The 26630-nt window shown below is 35.6% G+C and overlaps 7 protein-coding genes across 8 annotated transcripts; 5 read left to right on the forward strand and 2 right to left on the reverse strand.

Annotated features, from left to right (window-relative positions):
• Positions 1-605: 605 nt before the first annotated feature.
• On the forward strand, positions 606-2512 carry LOC127247140 (glucan endo-1,3-beta-glucosidase 13-like). The gene is made up of 2 exons (XM_051268873.1): positions 606-2028; positions 2167-2512. The coding sequence occupies exons 1-2, from the start codon at positions 660-662 to the stop codon at positions 2205-2207; spliced, it is 1410 nt and encodes a 469-aa protein (XP_051124830.1). The 5' UTR covers positions 606-659; the 3' UTR covers positions 2208-2512.
• Positions 2513-6627: 4115 nt separating this feature from the next.
• LOC127247460 (ethylene-responsive transcription factor 3-like) lies at positions 6628-7979 on the forward strand. Its single transcript, XM_051269294.1, has one exon. The coding sequence runs from the start codon at positions 7041-7043 to the stop codon at positions 7722-7724; it is 684 nt and encodes a 227-aa protein (XP_051125251.1). The 5' UTR covers positions 6628-7040; the 3' UTR covers positions 7725-7979.
• A 3753-nt stretch (positions 7980-11732) lies between these two features.
• LOC127247455 (EH domain-containing protein 1) lies at positions 11733-16702 on the forward strand. Its single transcript, XM_051269288.1, has 16 exons — positions 11733-12010; positions 12097-12176; positions 13339-13407; positions 13498-13555; positions 13730-13785; positions 13863-13896; positions 13959-14023; positions 14437-14550; positions 14678-14780; positions 14892-14941; positions 15092-15220; positions 15305-15556; positions 15636-15715; positions 15830-15956; positions 16030-16173; positions 16252-16702. Exons 1-16 carry the CDS (start codon positions 11926-11928, stop codon positions 16435-16437), a joined length of 1632 nt encoding a protein of 543 aa, XP_051125245.1. The 5' UTR covers positions 11733-11925; the 3' UTR covers positions 16438-16702.
• A 369-nt stretch (positions 16703-17071) lies between these two features.
• LOC127247462 (upstream activation factor subunit UAF30) lies at positions 17072-18079 on the forward strand. Its single transcript, XM_051269297.1, has 2 exons — positions 17072-17345; positions 17727-18079. The coding sequence occupies exons 1-2, from the start codon at positions 17172-17174 to the stop codon at positions 17853-17855; spliced, it is 303 nt and encodes a 100-aa protein (XP_051125254.1). The 5' UTR covers positions 17072-17171; the 3' UTR covers positions 17856-18079.
• A 471-nt stretch (positions 18080-18550) lies between these two features.
• LOC127247458 (GDSL esterase/lipase At4g26790) lies at positions 18551-20210 on the reverse strand. The gene is made up of 3 exons (XM_051269292.1): positions 19845-20210; positions 19241-19730; positions 18551-18943 (listed from the first exon to the last, which is right to left on the reverse strand). The coding sequence occupies exons 1-3, from the start codon at positions 20208-20210 to the stop codon at positions 18750-18752; spliced, it is 1050 nt and encodes a 349-aa protein (XP_051125249.1). The 3' UTR covers positions 18551-18749.
• A 1530-nt stretch (positions 20211-21740) lies between these two features.
• Positions 21741-26198, forward strand: LOC127247459 (grpE protein homolog 2, mitochondrial-like). Its single transcript, XM_051269293.1, has 6 exons — positions 21741-22664; positions 23139-23603; positions 23689-23856; positions 24427-24555; positions 24662-25427; positions 25607-26198. Exons 1-5 carry the CDS (start codon positions 22533-22535, stop codon positions 24731-24733), a joined length of 966 nt encoding a protein of 321 aa, XP_051125250.1. The 5' UTR covers positions 21741-22532; the 3' UTR covers positions 24734-25427; positions 25607-26198.
• On the reverse strand, positions 24955-25911 carry LOC127247461 (uncharacterized). Of its 2 annotated transcripts, none has more exons than XM_051269295.1 (3): positions 25663-25911; positions 25406-25504; positions 24955-25252 (listed from the first exon to the last, which is right to left on the reverse strand). In XM_051269295.1, the coding sequence occupies exons 1-3, from the start codon at positions 25909-25911 to the stop codon at positions 25178-25180; spliced, it is 423 nt and encodes a 140-aa protein (XP_051125252.1). In that variant the 3' UTR covers positions 24955-25177. The 2 variants fall into 2 exon arrangements, with proteins under 2 accessions (XP_051125252.1, XP_051125253.1); XM_051269296.1 differs by having other exon boundaries at positions 25401-25504.
• Positions 26199-26630: the final 432 nt, after the last annotated feature.

Raw genomic sequence — 26630 nt, forward strand, 5'->3', positions numbered from 1 at the left:
AAAAACACCACCCGTAACATTTTCCTAATAACAAATAAATAATATCAATTTTTTTTTTTTTAAAAAAAATTGCATATAAACATATCACATTAAAATAAGAAAATTAATAAACAATTATTATTGCAATAATGATGTAACGGGGGAATCCCAATTAATAATAATAGTAACAAAAACCGACAAAATCCCAAATTTTCGAACGTTAGAGAGAGTCCAAACAAAAAACACCTCTGCAAATATGACTACTGTCTCTCTGTCTGTGTCGGATTTAAACGTACGAATTAACACTCACAATAACGTTAATGTTCTGTTTTGGCAAAAAGTTAATTACGCTGAATTTACTATTAATCACCATTTTAATCACAATTAGAGTGTCATTAATTGACCTGTTTACGTTACAGGCCCCACCCCCACTCCGGACCTCGAGTCCCCCCACTAACCCCCACTCAGCCTCTTTTTCGGTTAAATTTTTCTAAAGCTCCGGGACTCAAACACCAAACACAAGCATATCAGCGATACGGAGGTGTCTGGCGTTCAAGGCCCAGGAGTTCCACTAAACTGGTTAGCTTTTACCACCAAACGGTAATTAAAGTCTATAAATTGAATGCAGCATCGGTTTCATCCTACAAAAAAAACTTCATCTTCTTCGACTCAATCTGGCTATGGAGTTTCACCTACCCTTCTTCTGTTTTGTATTCCTTCTGCTTCAGTGCTGTGTCCATTTGGCCTTCTGTGACTCCGGCGGCACCGTCGGAATCAATTACGGCCGAATCGCCGACGACCTGCCGTCCCCGGCGCAGGTGGTACAACTCCTCAAAGCGCAAGGTATAACCAAAGTGAAGCTCTACGACACCGACTCCACCGTCCTCTCCGCCTTCTCCGGCTCCGGCATCTCCCTCACCGTCGCCTTCCCTAACGAGCAGCTCGCCGCCGCCGCCGCCGGAAAATCCTTCACCGACGACTGGATCAAATCCAACATCCTCCCCTACCACCCCAAAACGAAGATCGAAGCCATCGCCGTCGGAAATGAAGTCTTCGTCGACCCGAAGAACACCACGAAATATCTTGTCCCGGCGATGAAAAACGTCCACGCTTCCCTCGCCGGCGGCAACCTCTCGTCGTCGATCAAAGTGTCGTCCCCCGTCGCCCTTAGCGCTCTCCAAACTTCCTACCCGTCCTCCGCCGGCGCCTTCAAGCCGGAGCTCGTCGAGCCGGCCGTCAAGCCGATGCTGAAATTCCTTAAAGACACAGAATCTTACCTCATGGTGAATGTCTACCCGTTTTTCGCGTACTCCGCTAATACAGACACCATATCTCTCGACTACGCCTTGTTCCGGAACAACTCCGGCGCCGGCAATAAAGACGCCGGAAACGGCCTGGTTTACAGTAACCTCCTCGACGCCCAAATCGACGCCGTGTTTGCAGCAATGGCGGCGCTAGGGTTTCACGACGTGAAATTGGTGGTCTCGGAGACGGGATGGCCGTCGAAGGGCGAGGAAAACGAGGCCGGCGCGAGCGCAGCCAACGCCGCCGCCTACAACGGTAACCTCGTCCGCCGAGTGCTCGCCGGCGGCGGCACTCCCCGGCGGCCCGAAGAGTCACTCAACGTTTATCTATTCGCGCTGTTCAATGAGAACCAGAAGCCCGGGCCCGTTTCCGAGAGGAATTACGGGCTTTTCTACCCGAACCAGCAGAAGGTGTACGATATTCCTCTGACGGTGGCGACTCTGAATCTAAACATGACGGAGAGCAAGGAGCGTGTGGTGGCGCAGCCGGCGGCGGCGGCGGGGCATACGTGGTGCGTGGCGAGCGAGAAGGCCGGGAAAGAGGAGCTGCAGAAGGCGCTGGATTACGCTTGTGGGAAGGGGAAGGCTGACTGCCGTCCGATCCAGCCGGGTGCCACGTGTTACCATCCTGATAGCCTAGAGGCCCACGCTTCCTACGCATTCAACAGCTTCTACCAGAAGAACTCGCGGGGGCCCGGGACCTGCGACTTCGGGGGTGCCGCCTACGTCGTGACCCACCCTCCTAGTAAGTTATTTCCACGTTCTTAAGTGGTGCTAGTTTTTTTGACCAGGAGTCGAGATCCCGGGACTCTGCTTGATTATTTTCATTTTTAGTATATAAATAACATTAACTAATATATTTTATTTTTTTTTGTTATTACAGGGTTCGGAAGCTGCGAATTTCCTACGTCTGTGGAGAACTGAATTTTTTTTAAAAAATACATTATTATTTTTTTAGTATTGTTGTTATTACATAATTTTATTATTTTTCTTATTTTGCACCATAGGTAGAACAGAGGAGAGGAGGTTAAAGATTACTATTGGTTTTTTGTTTGAATGGATTTGTTTAATAGGACATTCTATGATTGTAATTATTTACCTATTTCAATTGAATTAATGCCTTTCATTTTGGGCCTTATATACAGTTTAATTCAGTGCTAGTTATAATGGGCCTGTTTAAAGCCCATTACATTTGAGAAACCCAATAATAATGGGCTTTTGTTATTGAATCGATGGGACATAAGAAGCCCAAGTATTTTATTAATCAGAAAATGGAAATGGTTGGTCATGAAGCATGACTCGTGCACCAAATTAATATCAATCGCATTTATTTTATTTTTATTATTATTATTATGTTGCTGATTTTTTAAAAAAAGATAAATTGCAACAAACAATTATTACATCAATAATAACAGGGGACAAGTGGAGACTATATAAAATTTTGATAGATGAAGCCTGAAATGCCCTTGCTATTATCCTATCTTATTTTAAAAAATCAATTAAATTTGTGTATGTATACAATGAATGGATTGAATATGAATAAAATATGTTATAATCTAAAATATTTTATTCAAATTAATATTTCAGAAATAATAATATTTAAACATATAAAATATATTAAGATTTATTATCTACATTTTGAACTTAATCTAATACTTAAAAAATATATATATCTCAAATCAATATAGAACTATGAAACACTATTTTCAATACTAACTATTAAAATTAATAATTTTCAAAATAATTATGATCCAATGAAAACTAATCTGTAATTTTATTATTATTTTTTTAATCTGTAATTTTCACTCTACCTTGTAATGCAATCGATTTATTTCATCAAAATTTATTTCCAGATTTCATATTGTAATTTTAAATTCAACAATTTTCATAAACAACTAGAACACCCCCCCCCCCCACCCCCCCCAACAAAAGCTCTTATTTTTGTTTCGCCCGAAACCATCAAAAGTCGGGACCGACCATGATATATATCAATTTTGTATATAAAAAACATAAGATTAAATACATAATTTTTACTTAAAATACTAAATCAAAAACATATTTTTATTTAAAATACTATATTATTCAATATTTATTTATATTACATTAAATTCATATTTTTATTAATATTTCACCATCTACTTATCAATTCAAAACCTTAGAATAATAATAATAATAATAATAATAATAATAAATTCCCAAACACACATAAACACAACCCTAATAATTGAAATGTAACCCAACTATAAGTATTTCAATTAATTATGAATGGGCCGCGCAGCAGTCTGCAATTAATTATAGGGCTTTAATTTTTGTATCCACACACTATATATATATATGTATATGTTGGTAGAAAATTCAATTTTGTAGTTGTGAGTTTCATCTGATGTTGCCTTTTATTACCAATTTAATATATGTAGTTATTTATTTATTTATTTATGCATGTTTGTTGGCAACCTATTAATTATCAAAATTAATTTGCAACATCTCGCTTCACCCTCCATGAATTATGAAATATCATATTTGTTATACTCTCTCCGTCATCTCGTAAAGGGTGGCGGCGTTTGCTTTTTACAAGTAAATTTTTTAATATTAGTATTATATTGGATTGTAGTAAAAAAAAAGACAAAAATGTCTCTATTAGTATGGTGTAATATAAAAATAATGACATCTGTGTAATGTATTGTAAGTTGAAAGAGTATTTATTATGTTAAGTAGGTAATACAATTACTAAATTAGAAAATAGTAACCTTGTTTTGGGACGGACGAAAATGAAAAATAATAAACTTTCAACGGGACAGAGATAGTATATAATTTTAATATTTAAATTTATTGAATGTGTATTTGAATTTAATTAGTTTTATGGAATCAACCCATGTATTACACCTAACTTCATTACCGTGTATTGTTTACTAGTTATCTATGTACGGTTAATTTATATATTGTGCTTATATTATATTAATATAAATTATATATTGTTACTAACATTAGCGTGTATTATTTGCTTAGCAGTGTGTTGTTCAGCATTGTATAATAAAAAATAATAAAAATGAACAAAATAATATTATAATATTGTATTTCTAAATAGCATAATGTGAAAATGAGAGATATTTTTCAAGTCCATTTTTGTTTATACTTGTTTGCTTTTAATTAGATATATTTTGATGAAATATAATGTTTTTAAATTTAATATATATTCATTAAATATACAGTTTCGAAGAAAAAGAGTAACAAATTAAATACTCCCTCCGTCCCATGTAATATGGGTGTATTACTGCAGACACGAGAATTTAAGTAAAGTATAATTAGTAAGTAATTAAGAAGTGTATTAGTAAAAATAATTATTGATTAAGATTAAGATAAGTAAATAGTTTAATTAAAATTATAAAATTTAAAATTTAAAATGCGATTAAAGTGCATAATTATATTTCCAAAAAAAGAAAGAACAAATTATGTGGGACGGACGAAAATAGAAAATAGGGACAAATTATGTAGGATAGAGGGAGTACTAAGAAAAAAATATATAAGTAATTAAATTGATACATAATTTGTTATGTGTATAAATAACTAGTTTATTATGATATTTGTAATAAATATAATGTAAAGAAATAAGGAGTTTATATGAATGTAACTTGAAATTAATTTAAAATAACATATTGAGTAAATTTTTTTATTTAAATAGTAATTTTAATATAATATTTTGTAAACAAAAAATAAAGAAAATGACATAACTTGACAAGCATACTTACCTAAAATTTATGAAGCAAAAATAGGAAATGGCTGGAAGGGTAATGTAATAATGGAGTTGATGCCCAAATGTTTCCACCCAAATTTGTCACACCCGAATATTAATAAATATTATTTTATTTAATTTGTAAGATTCGGTTGACGTGTGAATTCGAGTTCTACTTGGATACTTAAATCTTATGAATAATGTTGCTATTCAAATAAATTTGATATATATATATATATATTTAAATCAATTATATATATATATATATTTTTAAAGTAACTATGACGTCTATTTTTTTATCAAAATTTTTAAAATTTTACTATTTAAATTTTATGTTTTTCGAAAAAATATTTTTCACAAAATATCTCATAAATTATTATTTTAATATTAAATATATATATATTTTATGAAAAATAATATAGGAGTATTTCTATTTGGAATTGTGTTATTATTTTGAGAACAATGTTAATGGAGAGTAAATACAATTCTTTTTAGATTATTTTTTTAATTAAATAATATTTTAATAAAAAAATAAACTATTTTACTAACAAAGTAAATACTATAAAAAAAGAACGTTGATTTTAACTTAAGCTAATAATTAAACAAGCTCCTTTCTATGCTCATAATAAAAACATGATTTTTGATCTATTTTTTTTTTAATATAAAAAGAATAATCCTGAAAATATACGCATTTTTATTTTGGAACGTACCTCATTTTTTTTTTCACAAATATTTTTACTTTACATCACATTGTTACTTTTATACCAAAAAGCAAGGGCAAAAATATCATTACACTACTTTTAACTACTCACTGTAATTAAAATATCATTATTTGTTAAAGACCACACCAAAAATAAATGTATACTTTCGGAGGGAGTATTATATATTTTCATTTTTATTTTTTTTATCATATCAAACCGCTATTAAATGCAAAAAAACTGGTTGACAAATTCAAAATTTCAAACTAAACAAACTCTAAAAAATACTGAAATATGCATTTTCTGTTTAATTTATTTTCATTTAAATAAAAGAATTACAGTAGTATTCATTTTATAGATAATAGTGGATAGAATCCATAGCAATAAGGTGTGCTTGGTTGATTTTCTAAATACTTCTAATCCATTTTTTTATGATCATTTATTTTATTTTAAAAATATTATACTTATATTTATTTAAAAATTGTAATATATAATAAAAAAAAACACAAACCGAAATAAGTCAAATTTGTTTTATTTTGATTTAAAATAAAAATTTTAATTTAACAATATTTTAATATAATATTTATTTTTAAAACATATATATGAATTAAATAATAATATTAAATTGTATTTAAAATACAAATCAATCACACCGATTGTATACCAACAAACACCCGTATAAAATTCATAAAATTAATATGTGATGATACAGGCAAGGAGAGGTCGGTGTTAGATATATACTAATATATTACTATTATTATTATTATTATTTATAATAATAAAAAAAAAAAGTGTGAGGGAACGCCCGCCCCATCTTCCTTTTTTCCGTGCATTCATTCACACACGCGGAGTTAATTAATTTAATTTAATTTAATTAATTATATTTCAGATTTATCTCAAACTCAAAACTCCATCTCCGTCTCCATCTCCATCTCCGTCTCCTCTCCCCTCCTCTGGTTTCTTTTCGTTTTTTTTTTCTTCTAATTCTACCTTTTGCATTTTCTCTCTTTTCTTTCTTCCCCAACTTGTGTAATTGTGTCTGTGTCTTCTGTTTGTGTGTGGCCTTCATTTCCTTTCCTTTCTTTCGTTGTTTTCTTCTCTTTTCTCTTCTTTCGATTCTCCTCTAAACGCAAATCTATCGCAATAATAATAATAAAAAAAAATAATAATAATTATGATGATGATGATGATGATGTTTGCCTCTGCTCCTTCCCTTTACTTTTCTGCCTTTCCCTCTTTCTGATTTCGCACCGCAACTCGCCTCCATACCTAATCCTTTTTCGTTTTTTTGTTCTCTGATTTTGGTTGTTCGGTTCCTGATTTGGGGTCATGCCGCGAGGAAAGGCAGCGGGGCGTCAGGGGGAGGCCGTCCAGGGCGGAAGGACGGACGGATCTGGGCTTGAGATCAGATTTCGGGGCGTCAGGAAGAGGCCATGGGGGAGATTTGCGGCGGAGATAAGGGATCCATGGAAGAAGACGCGTGTATGGCTCGGGACCTTCGATTCGGCGGAGGAGGCCGCCCAGGCGTACGATGCGGCGGCGCGGACGCTGCGTGGCCCTAAGGCGAAGACGAATTTCCCTCTGCCGGCGGGGACCGTTTTCCCCGAATTCAACCCTCAAAACCCTAATCGGGCGCAGATGAATAATAACCCTAGCGATCCATATCTGGCGTCCAGATTCTACCGCCAGGACGAACAAATAATTGCGGCGCAGAGGCCGACCTCCAGCGGCATGAGCAGCACTGTGGAGTCTTTCAGTGGGCCAAGGCAGCCGCGGCCGCCGCAGCCTCCGATGCAGCAGCAGAGAAGGTACCCTCGTTCTCCGCCGATCGTTCCGGATGATTGTCACAGCGACTGCGATTCCTCCTCATCGGTGGTTGACGACGCCGACTGCGACATCGCCTCCTCCTCTTGTAAAAAAACCCTACCTTTCGACCTCAACATGCCGCCGCCGACTGCGGACGCCACCTCAGCTGCTGTGGAAGAACTCGCTTGCACGGCGCTACGGCTCTGAAGTTTCTCTCAATGATCATCTGGAGGAAAATCCATTTGGTTCAATTACCAATTTTATTTTTATTTTTTTTTTGAAAAAAAAAAAATTATGGAGATCAGAATCCTCATAGAGGGAGAGAGATAGAGAGAGAGTTGAATGGCTAAGGACGTTCTAAGAGTCTTTCTTCTATGAGTATCTGTTGTTGAACTTTGAAAAGAACTTGTTTTAAATTTTTAAGATTAATGTTATCTATAATAGAGATTACTATGATGCATATATCTATCTATCTATGTTGTTTTGATCTTTCTGTGTTCCTTACTGGAATTTTAATGATGTTTGTTCTCTAGTTCTCAAATTACGAAGGTAATTAATGGTGAGGAAGAACTATCCACCATCTAAATTGGTATTTTGAGATATCTAATTTTCCCCTTATCGTTAAGAGTAATGGATCATACCTAATGTAGACCCTGGCTTGACATTTACAGTTTCTAGATCTTGTGTGATATTTTATATATACCTGTTGAGCTTAATTTGGATGATTCTTGCCACAGCTTTTGGAATGGTGAAATTTGGGTATATTCGAAACTCATTTGTGCCCTTATTAATCTGATTGTGTGTCATCTCTTTTGTCTATTGCTTATAGTTTCTTGAATGGTGTTTGGCTAAGTTCCAGCAATGGAGATTTCTTGACTGGCAATTGCTGGAGCGTGCTTCAACTTGTATTGGTGAGTATACGTCTGTTAATTGCTTTATACGCTGGATCGTATGATATTTTGTTTGTTTGTTGACGTACTTGTGAGTAGATTGTGCGTGCTTCTTGACTACTTTTGAGAATCTATTCATGTAATCACATGCATTTGCTTGTCTTACATTGATAGACCGTTGTGATATTTTCGGATTGCACGTGTGCATTTGGCATGTTTTATGATCCCAAGATCTTGTCAATGATTGTTCATTAATATATTTGCTGATCCATCGGTTGTTCCTTGTATCCAGGAAGAAGACATTGGAATTACGCGTATGGTGGACACATGTTCGTGTCTGTTTTGCTCTAAAGATGGTAAATCACTGTCCGGCTATTGACGTCTACGTTTTTGTTTTTATATTGATTTCTTTTATCTTTATTCTTTTTCCAAGATCACGCATCCGTTCTGGTTCTTGCATATGCTATCTTTATTATGTGTTACATGCTTATTTGTATAATAATCTATGAAGCGCGCTTGAAACCTTAACTAGTTTTATACGCCATGATTTGCCATTTCAGTGCTGAAATGTTAACGAGTAATGAATACAAATTCGATTCATGAACAGTTTCTGTTGTTCAATCTATTTATTCTACAATTGCAAATCTTTTCATATGGCTATGTGTTTGGGAGCAGCTAACAGTTCGATTTGAAGCTGAGAATTGCTATTTTTAATCGTGTTTTGCATTCATCGGCTTGCATTGTAATTGTTTCATCATTTCTGTGACGTATTACTAGTGTAGTATCCTTTCTTGCATATTCTATCTGTGCTTAAAATGGCATCGGAATTGTCGTTAAAATGATATGCTGCTTACACTTAATGATCTAGAAAATTCCAGTTGGCTTCTGGCTTCGGACATCTTTCTATTTCTCTGGAATTACAAATATCTTTGATTCTAATTGTTCCATTATCGCAGGTTTATGAAGCCCTTCTTCTGTCTAAAAAGGTTGGATATAGCCTCGATTTGGTACTTTTAACTTCTTCGACAATATGATCTAGCAACTGAAATAGTGGGCTTATGATTCTTTGCTAGATATGGTGTTTCTTTTATTGCAATTGGCATCCATCCCTCTATCTAATGGTATATGCCATTGTCCACTATCCGGCACATTATGATTTTTCGTCGTATACTCTTGTATGTCATTGCAGTCGAGTAGGGTTCAAAATCTAAGCTGTTTCTTTCACCCCGGCTTCCTTGCAATGGTTGTTAATGGCTGTGTCTTGGCCTGTCTGTGGAGGTACTCTTTCATCGTTTCCCTTATCGATCGGGCTATGGAATGCTTTCGAAATGGCTTGTTAAATGTTTGTTTTTTTTTTTGGATTGTTGGTTTGCTGCACGTTTTTGTAGCTGGAAAAGTTTGTGGTTCATGTGGCGTTTGTTTATCCTTTTTGGCAAGTTGGGTAATTGTCAACTGGATGGTGTTCTTAGTGGGATTCTTGTATGATATTTTGACACCCTGAATTTGGATTGTTACACCCACTAAGTTTGATCAAATCCTTGTGTTTTCGAGATGATTTTATTTTTTTATTTCTTTTATTTTATTATTATTTTTTAATGAAGAGTGAATTCACAGTTGTTACTTTTGGATTGCCTTCAAATTACACTAATACATTTCTGTAATACAGATATGCTTGTGCAATTTTATTTCATTTTAATTGTTCTTTTTCAAGAATAAAAAAAAGTCGATTGATGAACGTGAGGAGTGTTGAATTGAGACGTAACCCAGGAATGAATTTTGGTCTAATTTAACGCAATATTCATTATTCATATGTTTATACGTGTGCAAGCCATGTGGGAGGAGAAGCAGCTTGCACCACACCTGGTTCTATTATTTTATTGTTACAATTTTTATTCTATCGTAGTAATAAATAAAATAAATTAAAATACTTGATTTGATTTTATTATTAATATTAGTTTTTGTAGTCGTGGCTTTGCTGATGGATTGATTGATTGATTGATAAAATTGAGAATATCTATCGGCTGTTAACTTTGCGTCACGCTGCTGCTGCTGCTGCTGTTTAATCTCTACTACGCTTTCTTATAATTTTTTTTTAATATATATAGATATATTTTATTTTATTATACAATAATTTATTTTATTTTATTTTTTTTATTATATCGTTGAATCCGCAATCGCTACCGGAAAGTGTACATTGGATAAATCAGCCGAACCTAATACCCTGTAAAATAAGTCCAACAAGTAAATCACAATAGTCGAACCTAATAACCTACAATAATTCACTTTATCTATACATATTGAAACATTAAATTGAACCATATTTTGGATGTGTTTTTAACTTTTTTCCTGTAATGAAATGTATGTAATTATATATAGCTTATATAGAAAATGATGCGGTTATTGAGACGTTACATGGATAGTGTAGGATGAACATGTGACCATAAAATTATGGGCTTAAAGTTCAAACTCCGAAGCTTCAAGATCTATCCGTCACACATGATCTCGGGTTTATCAGACATCATATAATAATTATTACAAACAATATGTTCCTTAAAATGAACTAAGAAATGATAGTATTGATTTATATTTTTATAATTTGTGTAAAAATAAAAATATTTAGTTATTCGTACATAAAGTAATTTGACTATATCAACAAATAGGATACAAATATATATTAATTTTAAATTTTATAATTTTTTAAATTATAATTAGATAATTAATTATCTTAATTTAATTATAATTATTTGTATTTTATTTTAATTATTTTAATTATTTATTATTATTATTATTATCTAATTTCTATGTATAGTAACCCATCATACATATGGGGCATAGAGGGAGATATTAGAAAAAAACTAAAATATTGGCAAAATTTTTTAGCCAAATAGAACCAATGTGTATTTTTGGGGTTTGTTTTGTTTTGTGTTTTGGTTTAAAAAGACTTTTTTTTTTTTTTTATATATATATATATTTTTCTGAAAAAATATGTCAATTATTTTTGATAAAATAAAACACGAAATTTTTGTATCTAAAAGTAATTTAATTAGAAATAATTAATAAACACGATTTTTTTTGTATCTAAAAGTAATTTAATTAGAAATAATTAATAAACACGAATTTTTTTGTATCTAAAAGTAATTTAATTAGAAATAATTTTGAATTAAATATAAAATAGTAATAAAATACAATACTTACTAAATATAAATGATTATTTTCAATAAAAATAAATATTAATACTAGCAAGTAACATAATCATAACTCATAGCCTTATGTACAGTTTAGAAAAGCGTGTTTAAACTTTAAACGATAAGAGTAGGGCGTAGCCGCGTAGACCGGCCAAACTAAAACGACGTCGTTTTTGACCCCAACTCCAAGCGGGCTTTTCGCTCCTGTTCATTGTCCCATCGGAGCACCGAAGAAACGTCTTCCCGATTTAGCTCAAAGTGACTCACAATTCCATCTGAGCTTCAATATTTTGTGAAAAACGGGCTTGAATCAGAGCCCTGACGACGCCGGGAATGGAGATAGATTCGTCCCCGATTAGTCGGTGCTCCAAGGAGCACCAGAAGATCTATCAAGACTGGTTTGCTTACGCTGATTCCGGTGGCTTTCTGAGTTTCTTATGCTTCCAATTTTCATTTCAATTTCTCCTTCGGATTTTTAATTGATCTTATTTCTTATGCGTTTAGATGGAGACGGTCGTCTTACAGGCAGCGATGCTACCAAGTTTTTTTCCATGTCTAATTTGTCTCGCCAGGATCTCAAGCAGGTTCTCGATTTATTACCTTCTCTTGGTGTTGTATTGTTGTGATTATTGCAATTCTTAATCATGCCGAGAAACGTATGTATTGATAGTTCGATTTCAATAGAAATTTAGTTCCTGGGGATTGGAGATAGGGAATTGGATTTGGTAACTTTTTCTGGTCTGCATTTATATGTTTATATGCATTTCCCTAATGGATTTTTTTTTTTTTTTTTTTTTTTTTCGTGAGGAGTGGATTGGGTGCTGATTTTTAATGCTGATAGTATGAAAATTAGCTATGTTAATTTATTTTATTAAATTATATAAGTAATGTAATTATGTATAATAAGATTTACATATTCAGCATGCTGATTTATAATAATCAGCACTCAATCCCTCCCCATTTTTGTGATATATAATACATATTTGCGATTGGGATGACGAACTTGTCAGTGAATTAGCATGACTGATTGAATGGTATATATGGGAACTGGAGGTGTGTGTATTTGCTTCATTTATTTCCTGAAAATCAATTATTATGATATTTTCTTAAAGAACTTTGTCAAATAATAGCTATCAAAATCCTTTCATCTGTTTTGCCTCAACAGTAATTGTCACCAGCAAACTTCTCTAGTTTCAACTTTAAAGTTTATGACTTTATATGGCATTTGCTATAGATTTGAAGTACTAATATCATAAGTTTGTTACTACTAATTTTGGAAACAGTAATATACGTATAAAATAATCGCATGCGTTGATCTATTTGATTTTTATTAAAATCAAATTTAGGTAACAAATTTAGGGTGTAATTGGTTTGTTTTTGTCTTTAAATAGTGGTTGGATATGATGTTATGTGAGAGTAAATATTATATTTTTAGAGGAATCGTGAAGGCTGTGTAGTATAAAAAAAATAGACCTCAAAGAATGCACTATGCATAGCCTTGTTGAACCTAATTTAAGATGTCCAACTCAAATGTCGTTTGTTTGATTAGGCACAACATAGTAACAATTGGGTTGATCAGTCTGAGTTTAAGCAGGTTTAAATAGTCAAATTAATTATCAGCATTATTGTAGCTTCTCGAAGCAAGATTGAAGGTTGTCTGTCAATGATATATATCTGTTGATTCTTTTTTGTATTGAATTTTACCCATCTTCGTACTTTTTCCATTTTCTTTTCCGATGCCTCAAGGTGTGGGCAATTGCTGATTCCAAAAGGCAAGGTTTTCTTGGATTTAAAGAATTTATTGCAGCAATGCAGGTTTTTATTTTCTCCTGTTTATTATTGTTTGAAATATCAGATAGTGATGACATTATAATGTTGATTGCTTTTTTGCATTTGCTCAAGTAGTTAGTTTCTTTGGCACAAGCTGGCAATGATCTCTACGGTGATATTTTAAGCTATGAAGGTATGTTCTAGAATATTACGTTATAAAGCAGCGCGATTTTTTTAGTTTTCATCCTCAGTGGCTTCTAATTCTAGTTTGGTATGACAAGTTACTCCTAGAATGAGTTTTGTTCTTGTCTTCTTAAGCTTCATAATCGAAAACTACTCTTAGTTTGATCACATAAATCCTCTGCAGTTGATTTTGAAAACTTACAACCTCCAACTATGGAAGGTCTGGATGCGCTCCTTGCGGTAAGTTTCTTTTATTTATTATTCTTTTATTGAGTATTTTAGTACTATATGCTAAAAGTGTATCTTCTTTCCTGCAGAGGAAAAGGCTTTCGAGTGATTCTGAACTGAATGGTAAGATGGATGATGCTGCTTGCTCTAAAATAGTTTTTGAGGCTGACTTTACTGTGGTTTAGGCAGACCTGAATTGCAAACCTCTCCTTCAGCCAGTTGGTTTTCTTCTTCAAAATCTGTAAAGAAGGTAACTGTATGGAATATAATTGTTGCCTTCTACATTTCATTGTGATTTACATTATATTTTGGACGTCGAGCTTCTTTCCAGGTAGCGTTAGCCTTAAATGATTTATGTGTAAACTTGTCTTTAACCATGAGACCACTAGTTTTGTTCATTCTGTTTGCTAGAGTCGCAGGCGTGGTTGTTTTCTCCTGATTATTAACATGAGGTTTTGCAGTTTGGGTAATCGATATATTGCCATTTCCTTGAGAGTATTTTGTATTCTTGTTGTTTCATTCTACAAGATTATCTTCATTTAATTATTTACTATGAGAATTAGTGTTTCCTCAAGCTTATATTTTCTTATTGTAATTTCCTTAATTCCATATGCAGACACACATGTTATCATTGCTAATTAATTTTGTTCACTATTTGCATAGGTGCCTTTAAACTCTGTCACTTCTATTATTGATGGATTAAAGAAGTTGTATATACAAAAGCTGAAGCCCCTAGAAGTAACATACCGGTTTAACGATTTTGTTTCTCCCTTACTAGTAAGTATACTTTCTCCACATAAGTTGATTCTAATTTCTGGTGTTTGATTGTTGTATATATGAGCTCTTCGATTCTGGACTGTAGACAGAGACTAAACTTTCCCAGTAATTCATTGTGTGTTGGTAGGCCAATAGTGATTTCGATGCCAAACCAATGGTGATGCTATTGGGTCAGTACTCCACTGGCAAGACAACTTTCATCAAACATTTGCTCAGAACAAGTTATCCCGGTATATAACAATATTTTATTCAGTCATTTACCTCCTCGACCTCATTTTTGGTTGAGTATATTCAAACACACACGAATGTATGATATATATTGATTTGGTTCTGTATTACAGGTGCTCATATTGGGCCAGAGCCTACTACAGATAGATTTGTCGTCGTGATGGTATATTATCGCTATGCATTTTTCTTTAAATCAGCATACAAAGTTTAGTACCACACAATATCTTCCAATTTGTAGCTGTGCATCTGCTGCCAAACTTGTCGAATCTATCTGTTAGTATTTATTAGGTAATTCGATTGTTCATTTATACAGAATGGAGCTGATGAGAGAAGTATTCCAGGGAACACTGTTGCCGTTCAAGCAAACATGCCTTTCAGTGGCTTGACAACTTTTGGAACTGCATTTTTATCGAAGTTTGAATGTTCACAAATGCCGCATCCTGTGAGCACTAATCAATAATCATGTCTTTTTCACTTCCGAATTCCTTATTTCTAATAATTTAATCTTTGTTTGGAACGCTAAAAGCTGCTCGAGCACATCACATTTGTGGACACACCTGGAGTTCTTTCAGGGGAAAAGCAACGCACACAGAGAAGCTACGACTTCACAGGTGTAACATCTTGGTTTGCCGCAAAATGTGACCTCATCCTGCTTTTGTTCGATCCTCACAAGCTGGATATAAGCGATGAATTCAAAAGAGTTATTGGATCTTTAAGGGGCCATGATGATAAGATACGCGTGGTTTTGAACAAGGCTGATCAAGTCGATACACAACAAGTATGAGTTCTACATTTCTTTTCTCCATAACTCTGATTCGCTTCTGTGAACCTTTTTCAAAATCGTTTGTTTATTGCAGCTTATGCGGGTGTATGGGGCATTGATGTGGTCCCTTGGGAAGGTCCTAAATACTCCTGAAGTTATGCGCGTATATATCGGGTAAACTGTTTCCTATTAGGCTTCTGTTTTTCGATAAATTGTCATTAAAATCATATCTCAAGCTCCATTTAAATCACACTTACTGATTAAAGAACAATTTCTTTTATAAAACAGTTCATTCAATGACAAGCCTATAAATACTGCTGCTGCTGGCCCCATGGGTACCGAGCTTTTCGAGAAAGAACAGAACGATCTTCTTAGCGATTTGAAAGACATACCAAAGAAGGCTTGTGATCGTCGTGTAAGTAAAGTTCCATATCAGTATTTGCTCATTTTATGATGGCTCTAAGTATCGGTCCCTTCCTGTTACGCAGATTAACGAATTTGTAAAACGTGCTCGCGCTGCCAAAATACATGCATACATCATCAGTCATCTGAAAGGAGAAATGCCGACGATGATGGGCAAAGCTAAGGCGCAACAAAGGCTCATCGACACCCTTGCTGAGCAATTCGTCAAGGTTCATTAACTCTCTCTATATCTATATCTCTTTTCTCAATCTCTCACTCTAACTCATGACTTTAAACAAAAATTTCAGGTCCAGAGAGAACATCACCTGCCGGCGGGAGACTTTCCAAACGTGGAGCAGTTCAGGGAGGTTCTCAGCGGGTACAGCATAGATAGGTTTGAGAAGCTGAAACCCAAAATGATACAAGCAGTCGACGACATGCTCGGCTACGACATCCCCGAGCTATTGAAGAACTTTCGCAATCCCTACGATTAGCATTACACCGCCTGTGGAGGATAATTCATATTTATTAGTCTCCTGTGTTCGTTCGTCTTCTTCGGTCAAAAAGAGCACAATCTGCGGCTTTCAAATCCAATGCTGTTCTTATTCTTGTTGTAATTGGAGTAGACAATCAGATACATGCCGATTATGTGAGTGCTAATATGTACATCGTTGTAATCTGCCAAGTCATTTTGTACCTTGTCGTGCAACTGTGATGAACTATAAAAAGATGAACAACAAGAAAAACGAGGCTTGTCTACACAGCTGTAAATTTATTTTCATAAGCATAATTTTCGACTCGATCTCAAAACTCCTGTTTAATGGAGGAGACCAACGATGACAAACAAAAGTGTAATCGACAGAGTGCTCAGATGCGCGCGTCTCGTCCAGATATCGGACATGTGGGTGACCCAACACCCATGTGGAAGCGCAGTCGTGTCTTCACAGCACAATCCTGTTATGGCTGCTGAAGCGTACGGGAATCGAACCCGAAACCGCACCACACAACAAGGTCCCAACCTGCCACTAGACCACCGTTGGTTGTTGATCACCTACTTAAATTTTAATTAATTGTAGGCATTATTGCCGAATGGAGGTTGCGCCAAGGGTTTAGGGTTGCATCAGTAATTTGGAGGTTGTATTTTCAGAAATCGCACACACAGAAGGTGCGTTGCTCTGTTATTGATTGTTGGAGCTCAGAGTGTGGAAATTGGAAAGGTTAGGGAAAAATGCTGCCACAACGGTTGACAAGAGCTGCTGCGCAGAGCCCTAAGAAAGTTGCAGAGTTGATCGATCTCGTGAATCTTCCTACAACGCTTCGAGATTTCATGGGACAGTCGCAGAGTTCTCGGTTGAGTTGCTTTAGGCGAGTTTGGTCTTATATCAAGGAGAACAATCTGCAGGTCAGTATGTTGTTGAACAGTAGCCCTACTTTACTGTTGTGTTGTTTACTTTTGCTATCCCCAGTTGTGTGCTGTTTGTGTTTCTAATATTTATTACAGAATGAAGGACATGATATTTCAATCTTGAACTTGTTGATGGATTAGCAATCGCCGTTTGAGCAATTTTCCTTTCTAGAAGTTAGCAGTTGCAATGACTTAATCTTTATAGGATGTGATTTAGTGAACCTAATACATAAACCCTTGCCTTAAAGCTTAATAATGTTCTACAGATGAGTAAACCGAAGTGCTCCTAATTCACCTTGTTGGTGGTAGTGTGGAACTCATATTGTTGTTGTTGTTGTTTGTACATTGTATTAACCCTCTCATGTATTTCATGTTTAGGATCCCGTCGATAGAAACTTTGTGAATTGTGATCAAAAGCTGAAGAGCATTCTCTTGGGCAAGTCTAGGATTGATCTTGCTGAACTTCCCATGCTGATCAAGTTGCATTTTCCAAAGTCCATCAAGTGATGGATGCAGGTTCAATGTGTGATTCATCCTTGTATAGCTGATGGCAACAGTTTATCCACTTCTTGACGCACTCGAAATTTCAGAATGGCGCCTTATTTCTTGATCTTGCAACTCTTTCACTAGGTGAAGGGTACAGCATTCCTCATGACTGCAGACTGTTATTATGCTGGTGTAGGAAGTTTGTAAACTTCGACTTAATTATCATGTTATTAGATTTTGATGAAGAGTTTCCGGGAGCATTAATAATCAATAGGACTATAGTGAGTTCTTGGACTACTGCAATTTCTTCCTTAGTTATACATCCCGAGTCTCATTTATGACTCTGAGATAGCGTATTCTCAATGGCATTTTAGCTATGCTGCAATTTACAATTTAGAAAATTTCTATAGAATTTATATAAGATTGCATTTAGTTTGTTTGGTATTTGATATATTTCTTAGCTAGATACTGACATGGACACTGGCTGCACATGGCAAATTTATTCTTCCATTCAATGGCTGGGGTCACCTAATTTACTCCGAAAGAGCAGAAAGAATTGAAATTATTATTTGAATTGGTTCAAATGAACCTATCTTCTTAAAGATGCGATAGAAGTTGCAAAAAAGCAGTTTACATGATTTGAATGTATTTATGAAGATTACAGGGCATGTTGTTTTCCATATTTTTTAATTAGGAATGGTCTAGAATTCATTCAATGCCATTTCAACTCTCTACATTTGCTGTTGTCCCTTTATTCAAGAATACATGATGATGCACTATGACAGTGAATAATTTCTCCAATATTTTCCAGGGATGCACCGAACTACTGAACTAGTCACTTTCTATCGACATGCTCCAGCAATTCGATGTAAATGCTTTTTGTACAAATTGAACTTACTGCAGTTTATAGGCAGGCTATAGAAATACCGATAAAGATGTTCTGACTGCATAGTTTGCTACAATGCTGTTTGTTTTTTCAGTTGGGTGGAAGGAATCCCAGAACACATATTTGTTGGCATCCGGGCAGGTGAAGGGATTGTGTTCATTACATAAGTAGCCCATCTCAAACCTGCCTGTCCCACAACATGCAGCTGCTGACTGTTCGAAACCTGCAAAAACGGACATCCTTCTGTCAGTAAATTTACCTCTGGTTTATGTTTATTTGGCAATTGATGCAGGGATCATCATTGTTAGTGATAAATACGTGAAGATGCTTCGACCATCTACATGTTAGGTATAAAAACTTTCTTCTCAATTTCCTTTCCTGTTTGTTAATATTAAATACACGAGGATGCTTCAACCATCTATGAGTTTGGTATAAAAATTTTCTTCTCAATTTCCTTTCCTGTCCCTTAAATGTTTTCGGGAACTTGAATTGAAGTGAAAAGCTTTTCCATTTGACTTACCAAATAGCTGAGGATTTGTAATGATATCATAGAGAAGGTAGTATGGATTAGTGTTCACCAGCTGCAGTCCGGGAAGCTCCTTATTCATTGTGTTGATTAAATCTTGCAACTTTTGATTGAAATTCACCGCCACAATGTTGTACTTGTCTATGCAACTTCCTCCATATGCTAAATTTGTTGTTCTCTCCAGTGGCAAGCAGCCCATTGGAGGAAGCCCTGTCAAAGATATCTTTCTTGCACCGAGCTTGTAAATGCTCATTATGAAATTCTTTGCTAAGCCTACCAAAAATTTTTGGTAGTCTTCCACAGAGAACTCTAATGATCTGTGTGGAAGCAGATAATAATTCTCTAAAAAATCGTTTGTTCCTATGCTAATTAGGTATAGAGCTTCTCTCACAATCCTCTTAGCTTTCTTGTTACCAAGATAATTTGTTAGCCGGCTTTGGTATTCCTTGTAGAACTCTACTTCCTTCCATAGAGGAACTACATTCTGCATCAAGAATCATGACAAGTAATGAGTGACTAGATATATATGTTCTCATAATTGATCGAAAGATAAGGACTTAACAATGTATCTTTATGCTAGGGTGTAGAGAAGTCTTACAAGTACTTTCGAGGTGATATTATCATAACCAGTCCCGGCTGAAGCAAAGCAGACTCCTGTTGCAAAATCTTTTATAGTATAAGCTGGATCCAGGTAAGCTGGAATGTATCTTTTAAGCCCGAATGCCTCAGAGATCAAATCAGGGGGCACCCGACCGTTGGAAAACCGTCCAGTTGCTCTGCCACCATCAAAATCTCGGCCGTAAGGCCTGAAATTGCTTTTCAGGATAGTAGGGATGTAGTTGTTGTTCCCAGAATCTACGGAAGAATCTCCGAACACTATAATGGCAGAAACTTTGGCTTCAGCTCTGAGGATTTGGCGGTGGGACTGAAATAGAAAGATTAGAAAAATGAAATGCAGTGTCATCTCTGTGTTGTATCTTTCTGGCTGGTAACAGGTATCCCCTCATCTTTGTTTATAAAGCCACATTATTAAATAGGAGTTAGCTTTTAGGAAGTTTGAGTGTAGTTGCAGAAATAGATCAACTTTTTTTTTTTTTTTTTTTTTTGTGGGGCACCGAATGAGAAGGCACAATACCTATAAGATCTGTGCAATTATGATGACAGTTCACTCCTAGTTTTAACCTTCGACTATTGTCCTAATTGAAAACACTAACTAGTTGTTACTCTGTATTGAGCAGGCTAGAATGTTTCTAAGATGAAGTTACTATAAGCACACATGGAAAATTGCAGGTTTGTGTCATGGTCTGGATAAGCCATATTTTTATCCATCTCCGAACAACCAACTTATTTAATGCACAGTTTGATATTGTTTTCGCCGGGCTCCTAAAAAGGTATGATCATGACTCGTTTTCTTTTTTTTGGGTTTGAGAGAACACCTCGTCACGGCTTCATAACTGTTTGCTTTCCTCTTCTTCTTGTTTTGTTTTTGCAGATTTAGGAGATGCAATCGATGATGATGATGATGAGGGTATTTGTGAGACTATGACATAATTCAACTTCAACAAACAGTTCTGGTGAGTGAGTTTAAATCACCGTTTCTTTTCTTGCATCATTGCACTGTGTTTGTCTCATTATTGTGCAATTTAATAGGGAGTAGTTGTCACAATATTGATTGTTGGTGTCTTTCTTCTCAATGGTCTATAAATTGCCACCACCCCATATAATAGTTCTAGTATGGGGATACCCTTTACAGATTGGGGTAGGTCCATACTAGAATTGCAATAATTTTTTTTATTATTTTTTAAATTTTTAAATAGAGTTCAGGAATTTTAAAACTGATATTTTTGAGCTGGGAAAAGTTTTTTTTTGGTTAAATGAACTAGGCTGCAGTTGTTTTTTTAAATGGCTACCTAACAATAGCACGGACGAGCATTAATGGCGGCGTCGTGCTTCTCTGTATATGGTCAGTTTTTGTTTGATGATTTAGGTTTCAGTTTCGATCCAGATTAAATTATAAGTGTTTAGATTTATTGATGATAGGGTTGTAGGTAGGTTTTATGATTTTGTTAGTATATTGTTTAAGTTTGTAACAATAATGTTGAAATTGCTTTGGCTTAAGCCTATACCATTATAATTTCAATGGTAAATCTAAATAACAAGTGCATTTCTTTTAAAAAAGAAAAATGATTTTTATAGAAAATTGATTGGATGTCACATTTGTTTCAATTACTAGGCGCACTCAAATAATTATTGTTCTCTCCATCATCAAAATCTATCGTCATTGTTTTTCTATTTTACAGATGCATTTAGCACAGATTTGAACAACATAGTAGTTGTTTAGTTTGAGTTTTGTTTTGAATTTTAATTTAATTTAATTTTTGTAATTATATATATTTTATCAAAAATTATGAAAATTTTACAGTAATTTTTTTTTTTTTAAGAAAAACATATGAACAGAGATCCCCAAATGGGTTGGCCCAACCGGCCCAAATGGAAAAAGGGCTAAGCTGAATTCGGGTTGATGCGGTCCTTGAAAATGGATTTGTATGAACTCATATTAAGACTCAGGTCCAGGTCTAGGCCCAAACTAACTTTTACTATATGAAATTTGATCTTAGACAGGATTAAAATGAATAGGGCCAATTCAAGCCCAGGCAGGCCTGACCCAATGAAGCATTTATCCAAACCTCCAAACTAACAAACATCATTAAAATTGTGTTAAGCACGTTAAGTTCTACATAACTATCTCTTGGAAATGGTATAATAATATACTTATTCCGTCCTATTCCATTCCATGTAATATGGGTGTATTATGGCATACACGATAATTTACGAAAATAGAAAATAGGTCTGTCCTATTCTATGTAATATAGGTGTATTATTGTAGACACAAAAATTTACGAAAATAAAAAATAGGGACAAATTATGTGGGACTGAGGGAGGGAATAATTTAAATAGTAATTCCATTTAAATGTCTACGCACACTACAACTAATTACACTAATAATCAACTAGAAAACATAAAAATAAAATATAGCATGATAGTTGGCTGTCTATAGTACCCTCCTCCAATTTTTCGTTCTGCAACCACTTTTTGGCTCTTTTGGCTAGGGGCATTAAAGTCAAATCATATATTGACCACCAAGACTTTGTCTTGCTGCCCAAGTACCCAATCTCCCCTGTTACCTGAAGCTTCTCCGGCACTGTCTATTCAGTCGCCGCCGTTGTCTTCTCCATCTCATTTTTCAGGCAGCTCGAATTGCGTTAATCTGATCGCCACTGGTATCATGTCAGCTCGGTTATCAAGGGCCGTGTTGGCTCCGTGCCGATACAGGACGCTCTTCATTGGTCGCCGTGACAGCAGCGGTGCTTCCTATTCCAGTAATCTGTTGCACTCCCCCAGTAGATTGTACAATCAGGTGCTCTCATTAAGCTCTTGCCTCGTCGCGGTTTAGGGTTTTGCGAGGGTTTAAGCCCTTATGCGATGTTATTTAACTATATCTGTTGTGGTAAAGCTAGTTGGTGAATGAACCGTCCGTTAGTTCAATTGATGTCCGTGCACCGTATCGTTCGCATTCTGATTTCTGATGCCATTTTGAAGTTTGCGGTTTCTATTGATCATCCCGAGTTCAATTTCGTGATCTTATAGTTTGTTTATTCTTCATCTGAATATTCAGTTATTCATGTGCTCAAGATTTTCATGTTATATTGTGATCTAGGTTATCCAGAAAAACTATGTTCTGAGGAATATCTACCTTTGTTCTTGAGTAGGCTATGCTGATGATTACTTCTGGCATCGTTCTTTGTTTTTTAAATTTTTTGCCAATATGTTATATTGCAATGATTATGGGTCATGTGGTAGTGCTGATGGAACCAATTCTGTTCTATTTTAGGTTTCAACTGGTCAGGTTTCTCTGCTGCATCATTCGGCCCAGCGCTCGTCCCCCTTTCAATGGTTTGGATTCTCATCTGCATCTGCACAACCCAATGATAAGGAACCTGCTCAACCTGGACATGAAGAGGAAATGAAGGTCAGTGATGATAGTTCATCTGTTAATGGTTCTGAAATGGGACAAGATTCTGTTGCTGCACGTCGGTCAAACGCATCCGAGACCATCAAAGCAAGAAATAGAGGTACCAAAAGAGTTGCATTTTCTGACTCTGAGTCAGATGGGGAGAATGACCTTTCAAGAGAGGATCTGTTGAAGCGCGTGATGGAGAAGGAACAACTGCTGAGTGCGAGGCAGGAAGAGCTTGACCATATGAAGGATAAAGTTTTGAGGACTTTTGCAGAGATAGAGAATGTGAAGGAGCGCAATAGGCGTGACTCAGAAAATGCAAAGAAGTTTGCCATTCAGGTTTGTGCTTACATTTTTGTTCTTATAGTGACCCTTAAACCTCAATTTGAGATTGCAATTTGATTAATATTGAATTACATTGTAGAATTTTGCAAAGAGTCTTTTGGATGTGGCGGATAATTTAGGCAGGGCTTCTTCTGCTGCAAAAGATAGCTTCTCAAAAATCGATGCATCTAAGGATACAACTGGAGCTGTTCAACAACTCAAAGCACTCCTTGAAGGGGTTGAAATGACTGAAAAACAATTATCTGAGGTAATATAATTTTTTGGATTTGTTGTATGTTATGCCTCTACAGCCAGCCAAGTGCTCGTTTTAAAAGTTATTGGTTGTGATTAGTGGCTTGACTATATGATTTTGTGTGATGTTTGGTTGCTGTTTGGATTCTGCCAGTCGGTTTCTGCTCCTACACCAATAAAAATTATTCTTATTTTCCTTGTTATGGTTGTTTTAACCTATAAATGTATTTTGTGATACTATAAGCCTATAACCTTTGGTATCTATGTTTTGATAAGAAACTATGAGCTGCTGATGCGTAGAAGGGCAAAATAATTGCGGAGGAGAATTGTCAATACCATGACTAGCAAACTGAGAAATTTGCTTGTGTCAGCTGACATGTTGGATGCATGCGAATCGTAGCACTCCTAATCTTTCCAGACTATAATTTAATATAGCTACCGTTGGATTTTAAATTATTTAGTGAATGTTGTCAGTTTTGTGCCTTTGACAAGTCCTCAAATTGATCTGCAATTAACATTAATAACTTGACATGGGAAAATTTATAAGGTGTAGCAACATTTTCTTATTCATATTGTACTTGTGCAGGTATTCAAAAAGTCTGGTCTTGAGAAATATGATCCTACAGATGAAGAATTTGATCCGAATAGGCACAATGCTGTATTCCAATTACCTGATCCTTCAAAACCTGCTGATCATGTTGCAGTTGTTCTAAAGGTATATAGCTATGTATTTTGCTATAGTTTTTTTTTCCTTTTTCATGCATCTTGACAGCGGAAAAGTAAATCCTAACAGTATACATACCTCTTTGGTCCTATTCCAGGCAGGATATATGCTACATGATCGAGTCATCCGGCCTGCTGAAGTTGGTGTGACCGTTGCAACAAGTAATTAGGAAGTCAATCGAGTACTTGAAGTGGCACTACACTAGCAAAATTCATATTCAAGATTCAAGCTGGAAAATTGGATGGACCAACTCATTCTTGTTGGGATTTGCCTCCTCCCACTATGTTGCTGGGGATTGAAAATGCTCTGGATTTATTAGTATTTACCTTTTCAAATAAGATGCTAAAAATTTTGATTTCACTGCTTTTTGCTGGCATTCAGCAACCACAGTTGTTTCACTGCAAATATATAGGCATTTGATGGTTATTTAATAATCAGACATGATATACATATATATATGTATATCCATTGAACATCCTCAGTATGTTCATTACAACTTGATTTATATCCATTTGATCTAAGGTAGATCTAACATTTGATTACTACTACTGCTACTGACTGCTGCTGCTACTCTTAACATTTCTAATATCCCATTTACCTTCTTTGTCTAACACTACTCTCCTAACTTGGCAGCGTTTCCTTCACCGCAGCTTTTGTTGGAATCTGCTTGATCATCTTCATTCACATCCTGAGATGCCATGGAAGTTGTTAAACTCATTTGTATGCATAATGACAGGCAGGCAAACTGATTGATTTCTTGTAAAGTCTGAATCTTTTAATCAAAATGATGTATCTGCAGATGGAGAGAGAAGATGTTGATAGTAGAGAGAGTGCACCTGACCTGAGTAGTCTCTTCTGCAGAGGTATCTCCTCTACCATCGTTGCTAATCTTCATCTTCTCCACCCCATCCATCTTCTTCCCCTTTTCTATTGGAACAATCTGCACCAACCAAGATGGAAATGGTATATGAAAGATTAATTTCTGTGAGTAATTCCAATTTCCAGCTCTTAGTGGAGTGGAGGGCTTTTTTTGGTTTTGCAGGAGCTTATCGGCGGAGAAGGAGAGAGGGAAGATGAAAGTTGTGATTGATTACTCACCGGAGCATATCGGCGACGGCGCTTGCGTGGCTCTTCAGCGGCGGGTATTGGTGTCCAGCGGCATAGGAGCAGCGAAGAGGAGTCGTTCCGGTTGCTGCTGCTGCTGCTGCTGCCATTGTTGTGGTTGGTGGAGCGAGAACTGACCCACTGCTTCTTCCACTTCCTGACAGGTCCGTTGAACACCGGCGCCGATGGGCTCGACGAGTACCTCGACGCCGCCCGACTCTGTCTCGACCCCACGCCTTCCATTTGCGAACTCTTTGGTTTTCGGGTGTTTCTGGGAGTTTCCAGAGGAGCGGAAGCTGTAGCCGAAGAAGAGAAGCTGTCGTGGCACAAAAAGGGCGAAGGTGCAGGCAGAGCTGCAGATGACGTCGCTTTCTTGGTGATGCTTTTGAGGTTTGCCTTCTGCTCTGCGTGCCGTTTGCTTGCTTGCTTTTAGTACTATGTAATTAGAGCAGGGGATCATCGTAATGCTGCTGCAATTATGGAGTTTGGAAAATCTACGACATCATAATCACAGCCTCCCTTCCTTGTCACCTGCGTCCAAGATTATCCGAGACATTAATCTCCTGGCATTGGGTCTCTTGTTTGCAATGATTAAAAAGTCAATCTTGACTTTGGACTTGATTCACCATCTGGAGGAGGGTAAATTAAAAGGAAAATTTGTTGAGAAATATATAAAAAAAATGAAAATATGAATTTCGATAAAAAAAAATAAAATAAAAGTAATTACAATTAAATTTTATAAAATTTTAAAAAGGATATATATAATTAACATTATAAAAAAAACTGTAAAAATTATATAAATTTTAAATATTCTACTGTCATCATAAAAAATTGTAAAATAAAAAAAAATTAAAAAATAAAAAAAAATTTCAAAAATATCATAACGGAGGAATTATGACTAATTCAAATACATAATATATAGATTGCGAATCATTGCTCGTTGACCATCGAAACGTGTGTAT

The sequence above is a fragment of the Andrographis paniculata genome, unplaced genomic scaffold, assembly GCF_009805555.1.
Source record: "Andrographis paniculata isolate CXL003 unplaced genomic scaffold, ASM980555v1 Contig32END, whole genome shotgun sequence".
Taxonomy (NCBI): Eukaryota; Viridiplantae; Streptophyta; class Magnoliopsida; order Lamiales; family Acanthaceae; genus Andrographis; species Andrographis paniculata.

Bases quoted from the DNA above. Each gene is read 5' to 3' on its own strand.
- LOC127247461 (XM_051269295.1), bottom strand. From the start codon at position 25,911: ATGGAAGGCGTGGGGTCGAGACAGAGTCGGGCGGCGTCGAGGTACTCG. The intron at 25,505-25,662 runs GTGAGTAATCAA...TGGTTGGTGCAG, and splicing joins GCCGTCGCCGATATGCTCCG to ATTGTTCCAATAGAAAAGGG. The intron at 25,253-25,405 runs GTCAGGTGCACT...ATGGCATCTCAG, and splicing joins CTGCAGAAGAGACTACTCAG to GATGTGAATGAAGATGATCA.
- LOC127247460 (XM_051269294.1), top strand. From the start codon at position 7,041: ATGCCGCGAGGAAAGGCAGCGGGGCGTCAGGGGGAGGCCGTCCAGGGC.
- LOC127247455 (XM_051269288.1), top strand. From the start codon at position 11,926: ATGGAGATAGATTCGTCCCCGATTAGTCGGTGCTCCAAGGAGCACCAG. The intron at 13,556-13,729 runs GTATGTTCTAGA...AATCCTCTGCAG, and splicing joins TGATATTTTAAGCTATGAAG to TTGATTTTGAAAACTTACAA. The intron at 13,897-13,958 runs GTAAGATGGATG...ACTGTGGTTTAG, and splicing joins GAGTGATTCTGAACTGAATG to GCAGACCTGAATTGCAAACC.
- LOC127247459 (XM_051269293.1), top strand. From the start codon at position 22,533: ATGTCAGCTCGGTTATCAAGGGCCGTGTTGGCTCCGTGCCGATACAGG. The intron at 22,665-23,138 runs GTGCTCTCATTA...GTTCTATTTTAG, and splicing joins CCAGTAGATTGTACAATCAG to GTTTCAACTGGTCAGGTTTC. The intron at 24,556-24,661 runs GTATATAGCTAT...GTCCTATTCCAG, and splicing joins ATGTTGCAGTTGTTCTAAAG to GCAGGATATATGCTACATGA.
- LOC127247140 (XM_051268873.1), top strand. From the start codon at position 660: ATGGAGTTTCACCTACCCTTCTTCTGTTTTGTATTCCTTCTGCTTCAG. The intron at 2,029-2,166 runs GTAAGTTATTTC...TTGTTATTACAG, and splicing joins CGTCGTGACCCACCCTCCTA to GGTTCGGAAGCTGCGAATTT.
- LOC127247458 (XM_051269292.1), bottom strand. From the start codon at position 20,210: ATGACACTGCATTTCATTTTTCTAATCTTTCTATTTCAGTCCCACCGC. The intron at 19,731-19,844 runs GTAAGACTTCTC...TTCTTGATGCAG, and splicing joins ATATCACCTCGAAAGTACTT to AATGTAGTTCCTCTATGGAA. The intron at 18,944-19,240 runs GTAAGTCAAATG...CCGTTTTTGCAG, and splicing joins TACAAATCCTCAGCTATTTG to GTTTCGAACAGTCAGCAGCT.
- LOC127247462 (XM_051269297.1), top strand. From the start codon at position 17,172: ATGCTGCCACAACGGTTGACAAGAGCTGCTGCGCAGAGCCCTAAGAAA. The intron at 17,346-17,726 runs GTCAGTATGTTG...TTTCATGTTTAG, and splicing joins TCAAGGAGAACAATCTGCAG to GATCCCGTCGATAGAAACTT.